The sequence below is a fragment of the Petaurus breviceps genome, unplaced genomic scaffold (genome assembly GCF_028583685.1).
Source record: "Petaurus breviceps papuanus isolate PSGF00001 unplaced genomic scaffold, PetGlider_PUasm1.0 175, whole genome shotgun sequence".
In the NCBI taxonomy this organism is placed as follows: domain Eukaryota; kingdom Metazoa; phylum Chordata; class Mammalia; order Diprotodontia; family Petauridae; genus Petaurus; species Petaurus breviceps.
The window spans coordinates 8,172,138-8,188,901 of NW_027185764.1; the positions used below are offsets into that span (position 1 = coordinate 8,172,138).

The 16,764-nt window shown below is 40.4% G+C and overlaps 2 protein-coding genes and 1 long non-coding RNA gene across 3 annotated transcripts in view; 1 reads left to right on the forward strand and 2 right to left on the reverse strand.

Annotated features, from left to right (window-relative positions):
- Positions 1-16,764, reverse strand: part of ARPC1A (actin related protein 2/3 complex subunit 1A) — a 341,638-nt gene that overhangs the window by 44,649 nt on the left and 280,225 nt on the right. The gene's annotated exons all lie outside the window — the stretch shown is intronic.
- LOC138158633 (uncharacterized) overlaps positions 7,746-16,764 on the forward strand; it is a 12,384-nt gene continuing 3,365 nt past the window's right edge. Inside the window, exon 1 of the long non-coding RNA XR_011167685.1 lies at positions 7,746-8,371. This is a non-coding gene — a long non-coding RNA (uncharacterized lncRNA). The remainder of the gene's footprint in view (positions 8,372-16,764) is intronic.
- MYH16 (myosin heavy chain 16) overlaps positions 9,700-16,764 on the reverse strand; it is an 82,203-nt gene continuing 75,138 nt past the window's right edge. The window contains exons 41-43 of the mRNA XM_069084738.1: positions 16,294-16,494; positions 15,467-15,685; positions 9,700-10,105 (exon numbers count right to left, since the gene is read on the reverse strand). Coding sequence (XP_068940839.1) covers positions 15,485-15,685; positions 16,294-16,494 — 402 coding nt within the window. The 3' untranslated portion in view covers positions 9,700-10,105; positions 15,467-15,484. The remainder of the gene's footprint in view (positions 10,106-15,466; positions 15,686-16,293; positions 16,495-16,764) is intronic.

The window sequence follows — 16,764 nt, forward strand, 5'->3', positions numbered from 1 at the left end:
TGGGCCAGGGTCACACAGCCCATATGTTTTAGAAGTAGGACTTGAGGGGCGGCCAGGGAGCACAGCGAGTAAGAGCACCGGCTCCAGTGTTGAGAAGACCTGGAGATCGAATCCCGGGCCCAGACACTTAGCACCCACCTAGAAACACCTGGCTGTGTAACCTTGAGCAAGTTACTTAACCCCAGTTGCTTAGGGGCAGCCAGGTGGCTCAGCGAGTAAGAGCACTGGCTCCCGACCTGGATCAAATCCGGCCTCAGATACTCAGCACCACACCCAGAAATAACTGGCCGTGTAACCTTGAGCAAGTTACTTAACCCCGATTGCTTAAAAAAAAAAAAAAAGAAGTAGGACTTGAAATCAGAACTTCCTGACTCAGAAGTTGGCTCTCTATCCACTACACTGTGTTTATTTGTTTATTTATCCTAACCTATTGGTTAGGATCAATTTGTTTTAATTGCACATCAGATCTTGTTCTCAGAGGACCAGAGATTTAAAGCTGGAAGGGACTTTGGAGACCATTGAGTCTAACCATCTCATTTTACAGCTGAGGAAACCAAGGCACAGATTGGCTAAGCAATTTACTTGCTCAGGGTCACAAAGCTACTGAGTGTCTGTGGAGGGATTTGAACCTAGATTCTCCTGACTCTAAGTCCAACATCAAACCCACTATTCCAAGCTTCTATTTTATTTGTTTCCTGTTCTTTGTTCTAGCTTTCTACTCATTTTGATTCACAAATTGCCTTTATTAAATATCTCCAATATAGGAAGCCCTATCTCTTAATGGACATTGTCCTGCCCTCGAAGAGCTTCCATTCGCAAAAGCAGATAGATAATATGAAACAGGGTAGAGCAAGGAAATAAGAAACTGCAGTGGAAAAATTTAATTAATTTAATGAATTGATACCAAATAGATACCACAGGATTGTGAATAACCAGCATGAAAACTCTTTAGCAAATAGAATGTGTTAAGTCATATTGAGAGGGGAGAAGGAGGTAAGAAGCAAACAAAGGCTTTAAAATTTTTTTTAATTAATTTTTAAATTCTGAACTTAAACACCCCAAATTAAATGAACATTTCTGTATGCAAAGTGGAGCAGAAAAAGAGTATATGTAAAGCCATATATATAAAGTCATTTGTCATATATAATTATATATGAAGTCATATGACTTTTAAAAGTTGTCATTCAAGTCAACAAATATTTATTAAATGCTGTGTGCCCAACATTGTGCTATGTGCCAGGGATACAAAGAAATACAAAATGGTATAGTGCCAATGCAATAGTCATAGTGCCCACAATCACTATAAATATACCTGCGTGGTGCTCGATCACAAAATATAACAGACTCTCCAATATAGAAGACAGAATGAAACATTTTTTCAGATACCAGAAAACCAAATCCGAAAACCAGTAAGCCGATTCTATCATAGTAGCAAAGAAGTTAAAAAGCCACAATAGCACAGAGAGCCATACCATCCTTTAGCCTTCCCACAAACCAATATTTTTACTCACAAGCCTGATTGACTCCCTTAGACATATGCTCTCCTTCTCCCAGTCTAGCTAGTTCTGGCTTCCAGCTTCCTGTGGGCTCTGTTCCATTCTTCAGTAAACTCCTCCCACCACAGGCTTCTTGTGACCACATTCAGCCTATTAAGGGGCAGAGTGTATTTTCTTTTTTTTTTTAATGTTTTTTTTTTTTAGGGGGGAAAGGCAAGGCAATTGGGGTTAAGTGACTTGCCCAAAGTCACACAGCTGGTAAGTGTATCAAGTGTCTGAGGCTAGATTTGAACTCAGCTCCTCCTCACTCCAGGGCCAGTACTCTATTCACTATGCCACCTAGCTGACCCTAGAATATATTTTCAAAGCAAGGAAGGTCTTCAAATTCCCTTAGGCTTATTAAGAGGCTGGGAAGATCTTCATATTTCCATTACTATTACAAATGGTTCCTACCTTCAAGGAGTTTACAATCTACGTGCAAATAACTGTATATAAGCAAGATACATACAGGGTGAATTGGAATAATCTCAGAGGAAAGGTATCTAATATGTGGAATAAATTATATATGTATGTATCAAATAATAATAATATGTAATAAATTATTAGATATATCATAAATTCAACATGCTACTTTCAAAGATAGCCTGCTCATCTGTGTTTCTTCTGAAATTCCTTCTGTTCTCTTCTGCAAGTTTAAAAAACTCTCCAATGACCATCTTCCCTTTCCTTTTCCTTTTTTGGCAACATTATCACTAGGTCCCCTCTACTTCCCAAATCTTTACCCCAAATGAAAAAAGAAAAACAAACCCCTTGTAACCAATAAGCATAATTAAGTAAAATGACTTCCTACATGAACTGCGACTGAAAATGTATGTCATATTCTGCATCTTGAGTTCATCAGTCAAGAGGGAAGTAAAATGCATCATCACTGAGCTCCTGAAATCATGGTTAGTTATTGCATTGATCAGAGTTCTTAAGTCTTTCAGAGTTGTTTATCTTTACAATATTGTTGTTATTGTGTAAATTATTCTCCTGGTTCTGCTTACTTCTCTCTTTATAGGTTTATAGAAGTCTTCCCAGATTTCTCTGAAACCATCCCTTTCATAATTCTTCATATCGTAATAGTATTCCATTACTTTAACACATCTTAATTTGTTTAGCTGTTCCCCAATTGATGGGCACCCCTTTTGTTTTCAGTTCTTTCTCACTATAAAAATAACTGAAATAAATATTTTTGTAAATTAGAATCCTTTCCTTCTTTCTTTCATTTCTTTAGACATAGGTTTGTTAATGATATTGCTGGGTCAAGGGTATGTTTAGCGACCTTTGGGCATATTCCCAAATTGCTTTCCAAAATAGCTGAATTAATTTATAGCTCCACCAAACAGTGTGCCTGTTTTCCCACAGCCCCTCCAACATTTGTCCTTTTCCTTTTTTGTCTACTTTGCTAATCTAATGAGCAGAAGGTGGAACACCTAAATTGCTTCAAGTTGCATTTTCTGATCTTTAATGATTTAGAGCATTTTTAATGTGACTGATAAGAGCTGGGATTTGTTCCTTTGAGAACTGGCTGGTTGTAACCTTTGACCCATAAAGGCTTTTCCTAAGTATTGTCTTTCCATAGAAAAAGCCTTGCATTTGTCACTGAAGTGTCAGGTGTAGGGGTAACCAGGGTCTGGGGCATGTGCAGACACCATCAGCTCACTTGGATAATGTAAATTCCCCACGTGGAGAGTCTGGGAAGCTTACTTCCAGAATGATGATGTATAACGAATGTGCTTTGGAAAAAGTGTGGAGCAAGCATAGATAATCAAGGCAAATCAGCAAGCATTTATTAAACCAGTACTATATGCCTAGCACTATGCTAAGCCATGGAAATAGAAATATAGGCTAAGAGAAAAACAGTCCCCTGTCCTTAAGGAGCTTGCAGTCTGATAGTGGGAGACAGCACATAGGAGGTGGCTGTCTTGGGTTTATGGAAAAGAAAGAAGTCAGAAGAGGAGCCTAGAAAGGAATGAAGGAGTGAACATGGCTGACCTGGGCACTTTCCTTAAAATGGAATTTTCAGGAGGACCTGACCAATCAGAGAAAGAGGCTGCAGGGATGGCATGATCTTCCAGGGTGAGAAGGTTGTTGGATCATAGTGGAGAAAGAGGTCTGGAGAGTCAGGAGCAGAGGCCAGAGAGGAATGGAGTTCCGATCTATAATGGGTCCCAGTATGCTAACCATGTAGTAAGTGGCACTCAAAAGACCCGTGCCATCTTTCACCATGTATCTCTTGCCTTCATCCTTTTTGCTGCTCACAACATCTGGTAAAAGATAATACATTAAGGAGAAAGGCTTTAGGGCTTTATCTGTTCTGAGGCCATGTGGCCCAAAGAAATGGGCTTTTTGTCTTTGGCCTCTGCATTTATGCTTTTCCTTTTAAAGTGTAGTAGATTGGAGCCTCTGACCTTAGGAGTTCAAAAGGTCGGGAGATCATTCTGGCATCCCAGAGTCTGGGTTCTATAGCCAATGAAACCTTGATGTCACAAGAAGCAAAGAGTGACCTTTGGGCCCCTGGCCCAGCCAGTATCTTAGAGAAGGACTCATTCAGCAGAGATGTGTCCTTTGGATTTGAACTTGGGGAGGCCAATACTATATGAAAACTGAGCTAAATTGAGCCTACAAGTCCCCAGAGATGTAGGTGCAGGAGAAAGTATGGTGCCAAGATAGTAGAGGAAATATTTGTACTTTGTTCTTGCTAGATCTTCCAAATAAATATTCATTTATAACTGTTGCTTTGGATAGAGTGTTAGTCCTAAAGACAGGAAGACCTGAGTTCAAAACCAGCCTCAGACACTCACTAGCTGTGTGACCCTGGGCAAGTCATTTAACCTTTGTTTCCATTTCCTCAGTTATGAAATAACACCTACCTCCCAGGGTTGTTATAAAGATCAAATGAAATAATAATTGTAAAGCCCTTAGCAAAGTGCCTAGTGCATGGTAGGTGCCTATCAATGTAACCTATTGTTAATTATTATTATTATTATGTTAAGTGGTTTCCTTTGTGCCACCAATTATTTAACTTCAGTATCCCTCAGAATCTCCATCAAAATGAGTCAGTAACATTTGCCACTTACCTGCCTCAAAGGTAAGAACCAAATGCACTGACATCTAGAAAAGTGTCTTGTAATCTTTAAACAAAGGGATTAAAACCTCAAAATATATGTTGTTTTTTATCCAGATCCTTGCTTTCATCTTTGTGGGCACAGAGAACTGCCTGGGGCAGTAACCCTTTAAGTGATTTACCTATGATCACATAGCTAGTGTAAGTCAGAGGCAAGACCTGAACCCAGGTTTCCCTGACTCCAAAACAGGGCATCTGTTCACCAAGAGTAGCAGATCAGAACATGTTAATAAGCAATGATAATCCTTATAATTTGGGGCATGAAGTTATTGCCAGATGAGACTCAGGACAAAAGATTCTATGCAGACAGAATTTTGTGCAGTTCAGTGCATTGGCAATTTCCCATTTCTCTCTGGAAATTCCCTCTATTAATGCTTGCTTTGGGAAAGATAAGGTCAAACTAAATGGGCCTGCCTGATGGGGAAAATGGCCATTTTCCTTTCTTTTATATTCCTTTGGTGGCACAAGTAACATTTTCTCTAACCTCAGACTCATGAATCAATTTGGCAGATGTCTTGATCTGCAGGGATGAAAGGGCTTGAAACCCTGAGGTCTGTGTGGGTTGGAGGCAAATTCGGGTCTGAAATGAACAGTAACTCTTATAATGACAGGTTATTGAGAGGCTGTCTATCAGAGATTTTCTCATCTCCTAGTGGAGAACTTTGATGTTATTTCTTAGGAACTCAATTGCTGAAATTACATTTTGGGAGAGTTGCATGAATCACAAATTCAGTCCAAGGAAGTATTAGAGATTTGGACTGGGGAGGGGAAAGGGTTAAGTTAAAGATGAATTGCTATATCATCATTTGTTTGTTTGTTTTTTTGTTAGAGAATTTAATAAAGTACATTCTTGGAGGCTATTAGATACATGCTTCTTTACTGAATAGGAATGAGACCAGTCAGGGCAGCTAGGTGGTGCAGTGGATAGAGCACCAGCCCTGGAGTCAGGAGGACTTGGGTTCGGATCTGGCCTCAGACACTTACACACACAAAAACAAACTAGCCGTGTGACCTTGGGCAAGTCATTTAACCCCAATTGCTCTCCAAAAAAAAAAGGAATGAGACCAGTCAGTGATGGGGCCTCTTCATCTCTATCATTAGCTTTCAACTCAAGGCCACTTCCTACATAAGTCCTTGGTTTTCTCCCCCAATCCACAATTACTTTTGTGTTTACTTAATTTTGTATGTGTTGTTTCCCCCAGTAAGAATATGGCTTCTTGAGAGCAGAGATGATTTCATATTTTGGACTTTGTTTCTCCAGGGCACTAGCATAGTACCTGGTATATAGTAGGCGTTTAATAAATGCTTGGCTGAATTTAATTAAAATGGTATTTTGTATGGAAGCCATCGGTGATTCATGCACACTTCTCAGGTGGTTCTTTCACCTCCCAGAACCGTGAATTCACATTTAGAAGCAAATACAGCGTATAAAAAGCATACCAAATTCTTGTATCATATATCAACTTTGTACTCGGAGAGATTGCAGGCGTATTAAGGTGGCAGTGAGGTAAAAAGTGGCATTGGTCTTCCTGCTCTGAAGATGATGGTTGGGTGAATGACTGAATGGGGGAAAAAGCATTTATTAAATGCTTAGCATATTCCAAGCACTTTAAAACATTCCGCCTTTCAAGCTATTCGTGATTTAAATTTTAATTATAAAAACACACTAGAGGCTATTTACCAAGGTTTTCCCCTTCTTGGGGTGGAGAACTTCAATGTTGTTTGAAGAAGATAAGGCCTAACTTAGACTGACACACTCATTTTAATGCTTACTTTGTACCTAATGTAAATACACTTGTGGCCCTCCTACCAATTTCATTTCCACAAATGAAGATCTTGGCAGAGACCTGTTGAGGAGGGAGGCTCTGAGGGAAAGATAACAAAAACAGACAGCAGATACTCTAGAGATAAGTTGCTCTTTTTGATCTCTAGGTTTGTCCTTTATCATTCAGGATGATAGTGAATTCCATTACTAAATGATTATGTCCCTAGGAAGACTGGATATAGTCATATATGCCCCATGAGCATAACTTTCATCACTCCTGGCACACATTCCCCCAAAACTAAGTGGCATAAAAATGCTTCCATGCCTGATTTGATTTACTAATGTGATTTCCTATATACCAATCAGCAGGGCTTTGTGCTAGGGAAAGGGAGAGAAGACAGTGGATTTCATAACATTTCAAATTCACTGCTATTTGTAAGTCAAGGAGGCTGAGAGATATGCCCTAATTATTATGGCCAATCAGTCAAAGTATTAAGACTACCATTATGTAGTCTTTCATTCAACAAACATTTATAAAGCATCTACTGTGTGCCAAGCAGAGAGGTAACATGACATAAAGGAAAAAAAAATTCCTTATGAAAAGGAAACCCTGGGTTCAAGTCTCATCTCTGAGAAATACTGACTCAATCATCCTAAGCAAATCATTTAACCTCTCAGTACTCTAGGCAGCTCATTTAAGACTAGAAGTTGCAGGGGGGTGGCCAGGTAGCACAGCGAGTAAGAGCACCGGCTACAGTGTTGAGAAGACCTGGAGATCGAATCCCAGGCTCAGACACTTGGCATCTACCCCGAAACACCTGGCCGTGTAACCTTGAGCAAGTTACTTAACCCCAATTCCTTAGGGGTGGCCAGGTGGCTCAGCGAGTAAAAGCACCGGTTCCAGTGTCGGGATGACCTGGATCAAATCCAGGCTCAGATACTCAGAACCACATCCAGAAATAACTGGCCGTGTAACCTTGAGCAAGTTACTTAACCCTGATTGCTTTAAAAAAAAAAAAGACTATAAGTTGCAAAAATGATGACATGAATCAGCAAAGGGAGTTTCTTTACCCAGGAATTCCCTATTCCTGTGAAATCACAGATTTACTTCATATCCTACATGTTGGGCACTGAGATAGTAACCGAGAACAAAACAAAAAAAGTCCTCCCCCTAAAAAATCTTACATTTCCCTCGAGCTAACACTATACTATTCTTTGGTCTGTCATCTTGGTTGAACGAGGTGCTCAAGTTATGGCCTTGATTCCCAGTTGCTAGCACTCTTTTCTATGCCTATAGTCTTCAGTTCTAACCTCTTCCAACCATCCTGCTGTACACCTTTAGCTAAAATGTGAAGCAGGTGAGACAATGTATAACCCACCTCCCTGGCTTTGGTCTCCCAGAAAAACAGAACAATCCTAATGGTGGGTTATACATTGAGTATCTTCCTCATCTTCCTGGATAAGTTTAAAGACCTACACTATGTTCTGTATATTGTAATGAAGCTTATTTTCAGAAAAAAATTGTTAAATTTAAGTCCTCGATGCATTTCAGTGAGCAAGAAGGCACTAGGCTAGGTTCTGGACTTGGAGACAAAGATGAGGCAGTCCCTGCTCTCAAGGAACTTATATTCTACCGGGCAAACCACATGTACCCAGAGAAATAAAAAATGTGTACAAAGTGAGCCGTTTCTTAGGATGTTGGGGTAGGAGAGGGAAATAGCTATTGATGGGAAGCATCAAGAAAGACCTCATGTCTAAGAACTGGCACTTCAGCCTTGAAGTACAGGAGGGATTCAAAGAGACCAGAGGTGAAGAACGACGTTGTAAAGATCTCTCTTTACAAAGTGGCTTGCTTTTCTTCTTCCAGAAATTACCAGTGCACCACCTCTGTATATGATGTCTTTAATCACACATGACGTCCTCCAGTAAATTCAGTACAAGGTAAGCTCCTTATGGGCAGGGATTATTTCCCCTTTTTTGGTCTTTGTATCTCTCCCGCCTAGCAAGGTACTTTTTAAAGTAAGTCCTTAGTATATTTATGGGGCATCTAGGTGCTGTGGTAGACAGAGTGCCAGACTTAAGATTTGATAAGATTTTTGTTCAAATTCTCTCTCAGACATTGAATAACTTGTATGGTTTTGTGCATCATGTAACCTCTGCCTCAGTTTCCCCATGTATTAAATGCCCTTATTAGCACCTACCTCACAGGGTTGTTGTGAGGACCAAATGAGATAGTGTGTAATGTGATTTGCAAACATTAGTTACTGATGAGGAACATGAATTGAACTTTTTAAACCTTGCCAGGCTTGGTGTCACCAAAGTTTTTTTTTCCCAGGACAAATCTCAGGAATTTTTTTTTCCGATATAAGGCCCAACTTCCCTTACCAGATTTTACCTTCCTGATATTTCTCCTTGCATGGACACAGACTTGACGTCCTTGGTTCGCTTTATCCCCAATATTTTTCTGGGTTCCTGACCACTAGAGGGCAATAGACTCATATATGTATGTACACAGTCAAAAGTGGCCCCAGTAGAGAATGGGGGTTCAGAAAGTCCCTTCCCAAAGATTCTACAGGGAAATCCCTGTTTTCATTGTTCACAGTGTAGATGAGTTCTAGCTGAGCACTAAACATTTTGCCTCCATGGCCCCTTTCAGAGAGGAGAGAGACAGGATCTGTAATGTTGTTGGTATAGGGATCTTCCAAGTGAGAAAATGTCCTCTGTCCATGCAGATCAAATACCTTCTTTGCAATTTAGAGCCTTAGAGAGCTGCTTAGGGCACCAAGAGATGTTAAATGACTTGTCCAATGATCATACAGCCAGTCTATGTCAAAGTGAGGACTTGAACTCAGGTCTTCCTAGCTTTGAGACCAGTTCCCTATTCATACCATACTGCTTCATGGCCTGGCAATTTGTAGGCACATAATAAGTGCTTTTGAAAGAATGCATGTTAAGACTACATAATACATGTCACCTGAATGGCTATGTCAGTTTGGGGAATATTTCTCGCCCCTTGGCTTACAAATTGGGTATACTAATTGGGTGCAAAGAGTTTTTCCTAATGTGCATTATTTTCAAAATCATCTCTGATAGAGACAAAGCTTATGAGTTAAGATGACGGTAATCCAATATTGTGTATTAACCACACATCATAAAATTTTTCTAAAACTGGAATTTACATTTGTTTATAAATTCCTTTTAGATTTAGAGGGTGCCAAAAAAAAAAAAAAGGAAAGAAATCAAACAATTTCATGAAAAACAAAAGAGACTTTTTTGTTGATATTATTTTTACTTAAACTCATCAGGACTAAGCATCAAGATTGTCCAAATGAGAAATTATTTACAGAAAGAAGATAGCTGGCTCACACAAGTATATTACATGTTCCGTCCTTGACATGAGCATGTAAGATCTCACATACAAATAGGCCCATTGTTTCTGACAACCTACACTGCTACAGGGTCTCAGAAAGGAGCAGCTTTGGTTACAGACCTTGCCAAGTCTGGGTGTCTAAACCTCTTAGCTTATCTCTTCATAGCTATCTTTATTTTTCAGCTCCTATCTTGTTCTGCCTTTTCTTTGCATAATACCCATCTTCTTAATAGACCCAGTTTTCTTTTTTTTTTTTTTTCATTATTTCTTCCATACAATGGGCTGCTGTTGAGCTCTGTGTCACCCTGGAAAGAGAAAGAGGAGGTGGGGGTGAGAAAATGTAAATGAACTGTGATCTCTCTCTTCTCTACCCTTTCTACTCCCCAAAATGGCAGTCTCCCTGGACAGGTTTTTCCACAGCCACCTTGTTCTTCATGGACACCTTGTAGTCACACCTCATCACACCCTTGCCTAACAAAAAACAAACGGTGAAAGTCATTACTGCAGCATGGTGACACCTTTATTGTGAGTGTGGGTGGGACCTGTTTGTTCCTGACATTTCTGGGAGTTGAACTGGGAACTGCACCAGGAGCCTGCCCAAGTGTGAAAGTGAGGCCCTCTGGGACTAGAGTAAACACAGATAATGTGCCTGGGAGGGAACCTGTAGGTGTAAATCATGCTGCTCATTTCCAGTTGGTATACCACTTGTTTCTATGAGGAAGAGAAGCTGCTTTGGATAGGGTCCCACCAATGACTTTCAAATTAATGTTTTTGTTTAAAAAAAAAAATCCATCATAACAAGCACAGTATCCTTCCATCTAACTTTGCCCTCATAAATTAAATTTTGTCAGTGGATAAACATATACATTCTTTATGATATATATACTGTGTGTATACGCACACATATACATGTGTATATAGATATATACCTCTATGTCCATATACATGTGTGTACATATACATACACATATGCATATATATACACATATATGCATACAAGCCTACTTCATTTTATTGTGCTTTCCTTTTTTGCACTTTGCAAATGTTGAGGGTTTTTTTTAAACAAATTGAAGGTTTGTGGCAACTCTGCATGGAACAAGTCTATCAGCAACATTTTTCCAACAGCATGTTCTCACATCATATCTCTGTCACATTTTGGTAATTCTTGCAATATTTCAGATGTTTTCATTATTATTATATCTATTATGGTGATCTGTGATGAGTGATCTTTGATGTTATTATTGTAATTGTTTGGGGCACCAAGACATGTGCGCGTATAAGTCGATAAACGTAATTGATAAACGTTGCACGTGTTCTTTCTGCCTGCCTGCTCCCCTGCCTCTCTCTCCCTCTCCTTGGGCTTCCTTATTCCCTGAGATATAACTATATTGAAGAATATGACATAAACTTGGTTGATAAAGCAGCAGCAGGGTTTGAGAGGATTAACTCCAATTTTGAAAGAAGTTCTAGTGTGAATAAAATGTCATCAAACAGCATCACATGCTACAGAGGAATCTTTCATGAAAGGAAGTCAATCAATGTGACAAAGCATCATTGCTTTATTTTAAGAAATTGCCACAACCACCTGAGCCTTCCCTAGCTACCACCCTGCTCAGTGAGCAGCCATCAACATCGAGGCAAGACCCCCTACCAGCAAAGAAGATTATGACTCATGGAAGGCATCAGATGATGGTTAGCATTTTTAGCAATTAAGTATTTTTAAATGAAGGTATGTACGTTTTTTAGACATAATGCGATTGCACACTTAATAGACTACAGGACAGTGTAAATATAACTTTTATATATACTGGGAAACCAAAAAATTTGTGTGACTTGCTTTATTGCAGTGGTCTGGAACCCAACCTGTAATATCTCCAAAGTGTGCCTGTACACACACACACACACACACATGCGCGCTCACTCTACCACAGTGTCTGAGATGTGGTAGATACTTAATAGATGTTTGGTTTGTTTTTTTCTTTTTGGAGGGGGGAAGGCAGGGCAGTTGGGGTTAAGTGACTTGCCCAAAGTCACACAGCTAGTAAGTGTTAAGTGCCTGAGGCCAGATTTGAACTCAGGTCCTCCCAACTCTAGGGCCGGTGCTCTATTCACTTAATAAATGTTTGTTAATTGATTGTTGACTAACTAGTAGTTTGTTGATGCCAAATTTTCCCACATGAGAAATGGAGAATTTCATTTTTACTCTGTTCTATGGCCACAGACTGTACCCTTAGCCCCAGCCAACTGGCTTTCAGTCATGTGTCCTTGAAAATCATAGGGACTAGATGAAAAATGAATGAGCAATCCCATAAAAATCTTTCCTTTGTTTTGGCTTTTTATTTTCTGACTTGACCAGTGATTACATCAATGGAGAAAGCTCTTGGTGAAGACTTCACTCTACCAATCAATACAGGTTGGCACTATTCTGCAACTTAAAATTTAAAGAGTCACATGACCATTCAGAGGTAGGACTTGGAACCAGGTCCCCTGACCACAAGTCCAGCTTTCTGTCTTCTATGGCCCCTTCCTACTTCTGTTCTACTAACTAGTCAGGAACATCACTTTTCCATACCTACTCCAGACAGATTTGGAGCCAGGGGACCAGGGTTTCAATCTCAGTGCTGCCTCTTACTACTCTGTGACCTGGGACAAGTCACTTTTCCTTGTTTTTTTCATCTGAAAAATGAAAGGGTTGGATGATCTCTGAAATTCCTTGATTCTAAGTTGTCCAGTATAGGTTGTAGGAATCGGTAAGGATGTGCAGGCCCCGTTGCTAAGTGCTGGGGATATAGTGAAGGTAAAAGACAGTCCTTGCTATCAAGGATATCATAGGGTGATGGGAGACAATATACAAACAACTGTATGCAAACAAGCTATATATAGGATAAAATGGAAATAACCAAACAGAAAGAAAGCATTAGAATTCAAAGGTGGGTCTGGAAAGGTTTCCTGCAGAAGGTAGAATTTTAGTCGGGATTTTAAAGAAAATGGAGATGAGGAGGGAGAGCATTCCAGGCATGGGGGGATAGCCAGTGAAAATACCCTGAATCCAGAGATGGAGTGTCTTGTTTGAGAAACATCAAGGAAGCTGCAATGAGGTAGTATAGTGGATAGAGTGCTGGGCCTGGAGTCAGGAGGACCTCAGTTCAAATCTGGCCTCCGACACATACTAGCTGTGTGACCCTGGGCAAGTCACTTCACCCCGTTTGCCTCAGTTTCCTCATCTGTGAAATGAGCTAGAGAAGGAATGGAAAACCATTCCAGTATTTTAGCTAAGAAAACCCCAGATAGGGTCAGAAATGACTGAAAACAACAGTACAACAAATGACAATCTAGCAGTCTTGGATAGGATGGGTTGGAGAGTTGGGAGATATTGGAGGCAGGTAGACCATTAGGAAGTTATTGTAATAGTCCCTACAAGAGGTAGATAAAAGGAAGTGAAATCATGGCTGCCTAGAGTGAGTCTTCTCAGTTGTATTATAGGTATTGCATGATATCTGCATGAGTAAGATATTGCTCAGGTCAAATCTCAACTTAGAAAACTTCCATCTAGGATTTCCTTCAAAAGGAGACTGTGGTACATTAACTTCAGGCCTCCTAGAAGTGAATCCCTTGTTTCCTAAATTTAACCAAAGTGATCAAAATTTCAGATTCAGAGATTTAAGAAAAAGGTCCAACACTCCATTTCCTGTTTCCCTTCATATAAATTAATATGGAAAACAAAGGGTCACCTTGAATTGAAGTCATTAGGTCTGTCATCTTTGGCTAACACTCAAACCAAATATTACTGTGGTAAAAGAAGGTGTGAAGACAAGTATGGGAACCACCCCAGACTTCCTTGAATTCCAGTTTGACCATTTGATTAGAGGTTGGGCCAGAAAGAATCCCCAGAGCTAGTGGAAGACGTGGCAGTAGATGCTTGGCCCTACTCTCCCTAAGTACCCAAACCAAGGCTTCATTTCTGAGCAGTTTCTAGACTTCCCTCCTCAAAAAAAAAATTGTATTTACTTTGTATGTATTTTGTATTTATATGTGTGTGTTATTTCCCCAAATAGCATACTAATTTCTTGAGGGCAGGGATTATTTCTATTTTTGTCTTTATATCCCCAGCATTCACTCACAGTGCCTGACACATAAAGAATTCTTGTTGAATAAATGAAAGAATGAATCAGGGGTGGGGACCTGTGGCCTTCTTGATCCTCGGGTGCAGCATTTTGACTAGGTCTGAGTTTTACAGAACGAATCCTTTAATTAAGGGGATTTGTTCTGTGAAGTCTGGATCCAATCAAAGCACTGCACTTGAGGACCTAGAGGGCCACATGTGGCCTGGAGGCTGCAGGCTCCCCACCCCTGAACTAATGAAAGCTTCCTCAACAGTTGGCGATCTCAGGGATTCACACAAGGATCATATTTGGGCTCCCCCATTCACAGGCTCATAGATCTAGTGCCAGAAGGGATTTCAGAGGATAACTAATTCCACTCCCTCATTTTATAAATGGGGAAATTGAAGCCCATGGGGGTTAAATGACTTATTGAAGGTAACACAGGTAGTAAACCATAGAAGCAGGATTTGAACCCAGATCCTCTAACTCCGGAACCAGTTCATTCCTACTCAAACACCACCCCTCTCCTTCCTCTCCAGCTGCCTCTTCTACTCTAGACCAGTGGCGTCAAATTCAAATGGAAACAGATCCCTGTGGGCCATGGATTGATTTTGTTGTTGTAACTCAGTCAGGTCCAACTCTTCGTGACCACATTTGAAGTTTTCTTGGCAAAGATACTGGAGTGGTTTTCCATTTCTTTCTCCAGCTCATTTTACAGAGGAAGAAAAAGAGGAAAATTGGGTGAAATGACTTGCCCAGGGTCATACAGCTAGTAAGTGTCTGAATCCAGATTTGAACTCTAAGTCTTTCTGACTCTAGGCCCAGCATTCTATCTTCTGTGTCACCTAGCTGCCCAGATTGAGTTAGAAAATCACAAATTAACATTATCCATGTGTTTATTTATTTTGTTTAAATATATTTTGTTTATTTTATTTTGTTTAAAATTTTTAAAAATATATTTAATTATTTTGTTTAAATATATTTAATATTTATTTAAATATTTTCATTATAATAAATATTATTTTCATAAATATTATCAATAATTTAATTATCCTTTGCTGTTTACATCCTAATCTGGTTCAGGTGATACTTGGAAGTTTCATGGGCTCCTTGTAACCAGACGGCCTACATTTGGACTCCTGTGCTGTACCCTGCTCCCCCTTCCCCATCACTGTCTTGTTCCACCAGGGTATTCCCTCCTCCCTTTCCAGGTCCCCTTTATGTTTTATCTTCGCCTATTAAAATGTAAGTTCCTTAAGCATAGGGAGTTTCCATTTTTTCTATATTTGCATCCCTCCTGCTTAGCATAGGGCCTGGCACACCATAAGAGCTTAATAAATGTATTCTCTGTCTATAAAATTCCCTGCCTTAAAAGGTAAAAAACCGAAAATACTGCCTTGGCATTTATTGCACGCTTACTATATGGCAAGTAGAATGCTAGGTGGCATAGAGAACACCAAAAAGGAAGAGAAGGTAATACTCTCCTCCCCAAACAAAAGGCAAACTCCTCCATCCCACTCTGCCATCACCCTAGGAAGTCCAAGGTAGGCGAACCAGACCTACCAGCTGTAGATGTCCAGCTCATTCCTCAGAGATATTTTTTGAGGACCCAGTCTTGGACACTTGGATGATCTCCACTGAGGTGATCCCTTTGCCGGCTACACGGTGCCGTGTCCGGAGCTTGTTCAGGGCAGTCTCAGCCATCCCCGCTCTTTCCTCGGCATCATCCAGCTCGTGCACAGTCTTCCGGTACCTGGCCAAAGTCTGGTTGGCCTGCTCCTCCTACAAAGGGACAGGCAGAAACATGACTAGTCTTATAACTCTACTGCAAAACTCTCCAGTGTCCTTTTAGTTTAGAAATTATTTTGGTACTCGGAACAGGATGGAAACCAAAACTTCATTCCCGGGAGCTCTAATTTCAAATTCCTTACAGGGCCAGTTGATGACTGGCAGTCTTTGAGGGCAAGCTGTGGATGAGTCAAGTGTGTGTTGAGGGGGAAGGGGGTGGGGCAGGAGGCAGAGGAAGCCAGGGAGGTCGTGAATGCCATGACATCAAACTGAAGGGAGCAAAAATATTCCCTGGACTTGAAACCATTCCATGCCTTAGTTAATACAAAGAATTCTTAAGGGGTGACTCTTGTTTTTTAACATGTTCTTATCTCTAAGGGTACAGTGTGTGCTGTTAACATTTCCCAGCCCCTCAGGGTTGCAGGGCCAGTTATAACAATGGTTCCAGAAATAGTCCTATGGTTGAATGCATCTCCCCCTTGTGAGACGAGGGTAACCCAAGAGTCGGGACCACATTTTGGCTTCCTCCTTTTGAGAGGCCGCCATTCAGTAGGAAAGGGCGTGAGAAGGGAAGGCAAGGGAATGATCCCCAGGACACACACCGCGTCATCGATTTGTCTCTTGTAGACCTTCAGCTTGTTCTGAAGCTTCTCCACCAGCTCTTGCATGCGCTGGTTGGTCTTGTGGTCTTCATCTGTCTGGAAGACCAGCTCTTTGAGGCGACGTTCATTTTTACGCAGGATTTTGACTGTCTCAACATGGCGTTTCTGTTCTGAGTCAAGTTCAGTTTCTAGTTCCTTAATCTAAGGTGGAATGAGAAGGTTGGAGAAGAAAAATGCATCTGAGTAAACTAGTAACATTTTATTTTTTGATTCAGCTATAGAATGGGGAATCCCAAGAATATGGTGACCTTAGGAAAAAATTGGGGTTATAATAACCATTTCAATAAGTATTAAATACTTGCTAGGTGCTAGACACTGTACCACAGGATATGTAAAAATGTGTGTGTGTGAGAGAGAGACAGAGAGAGAGGGAGAAAGAGAGAGAGAGAGACAGAGAGAAAGGAAGAGAGA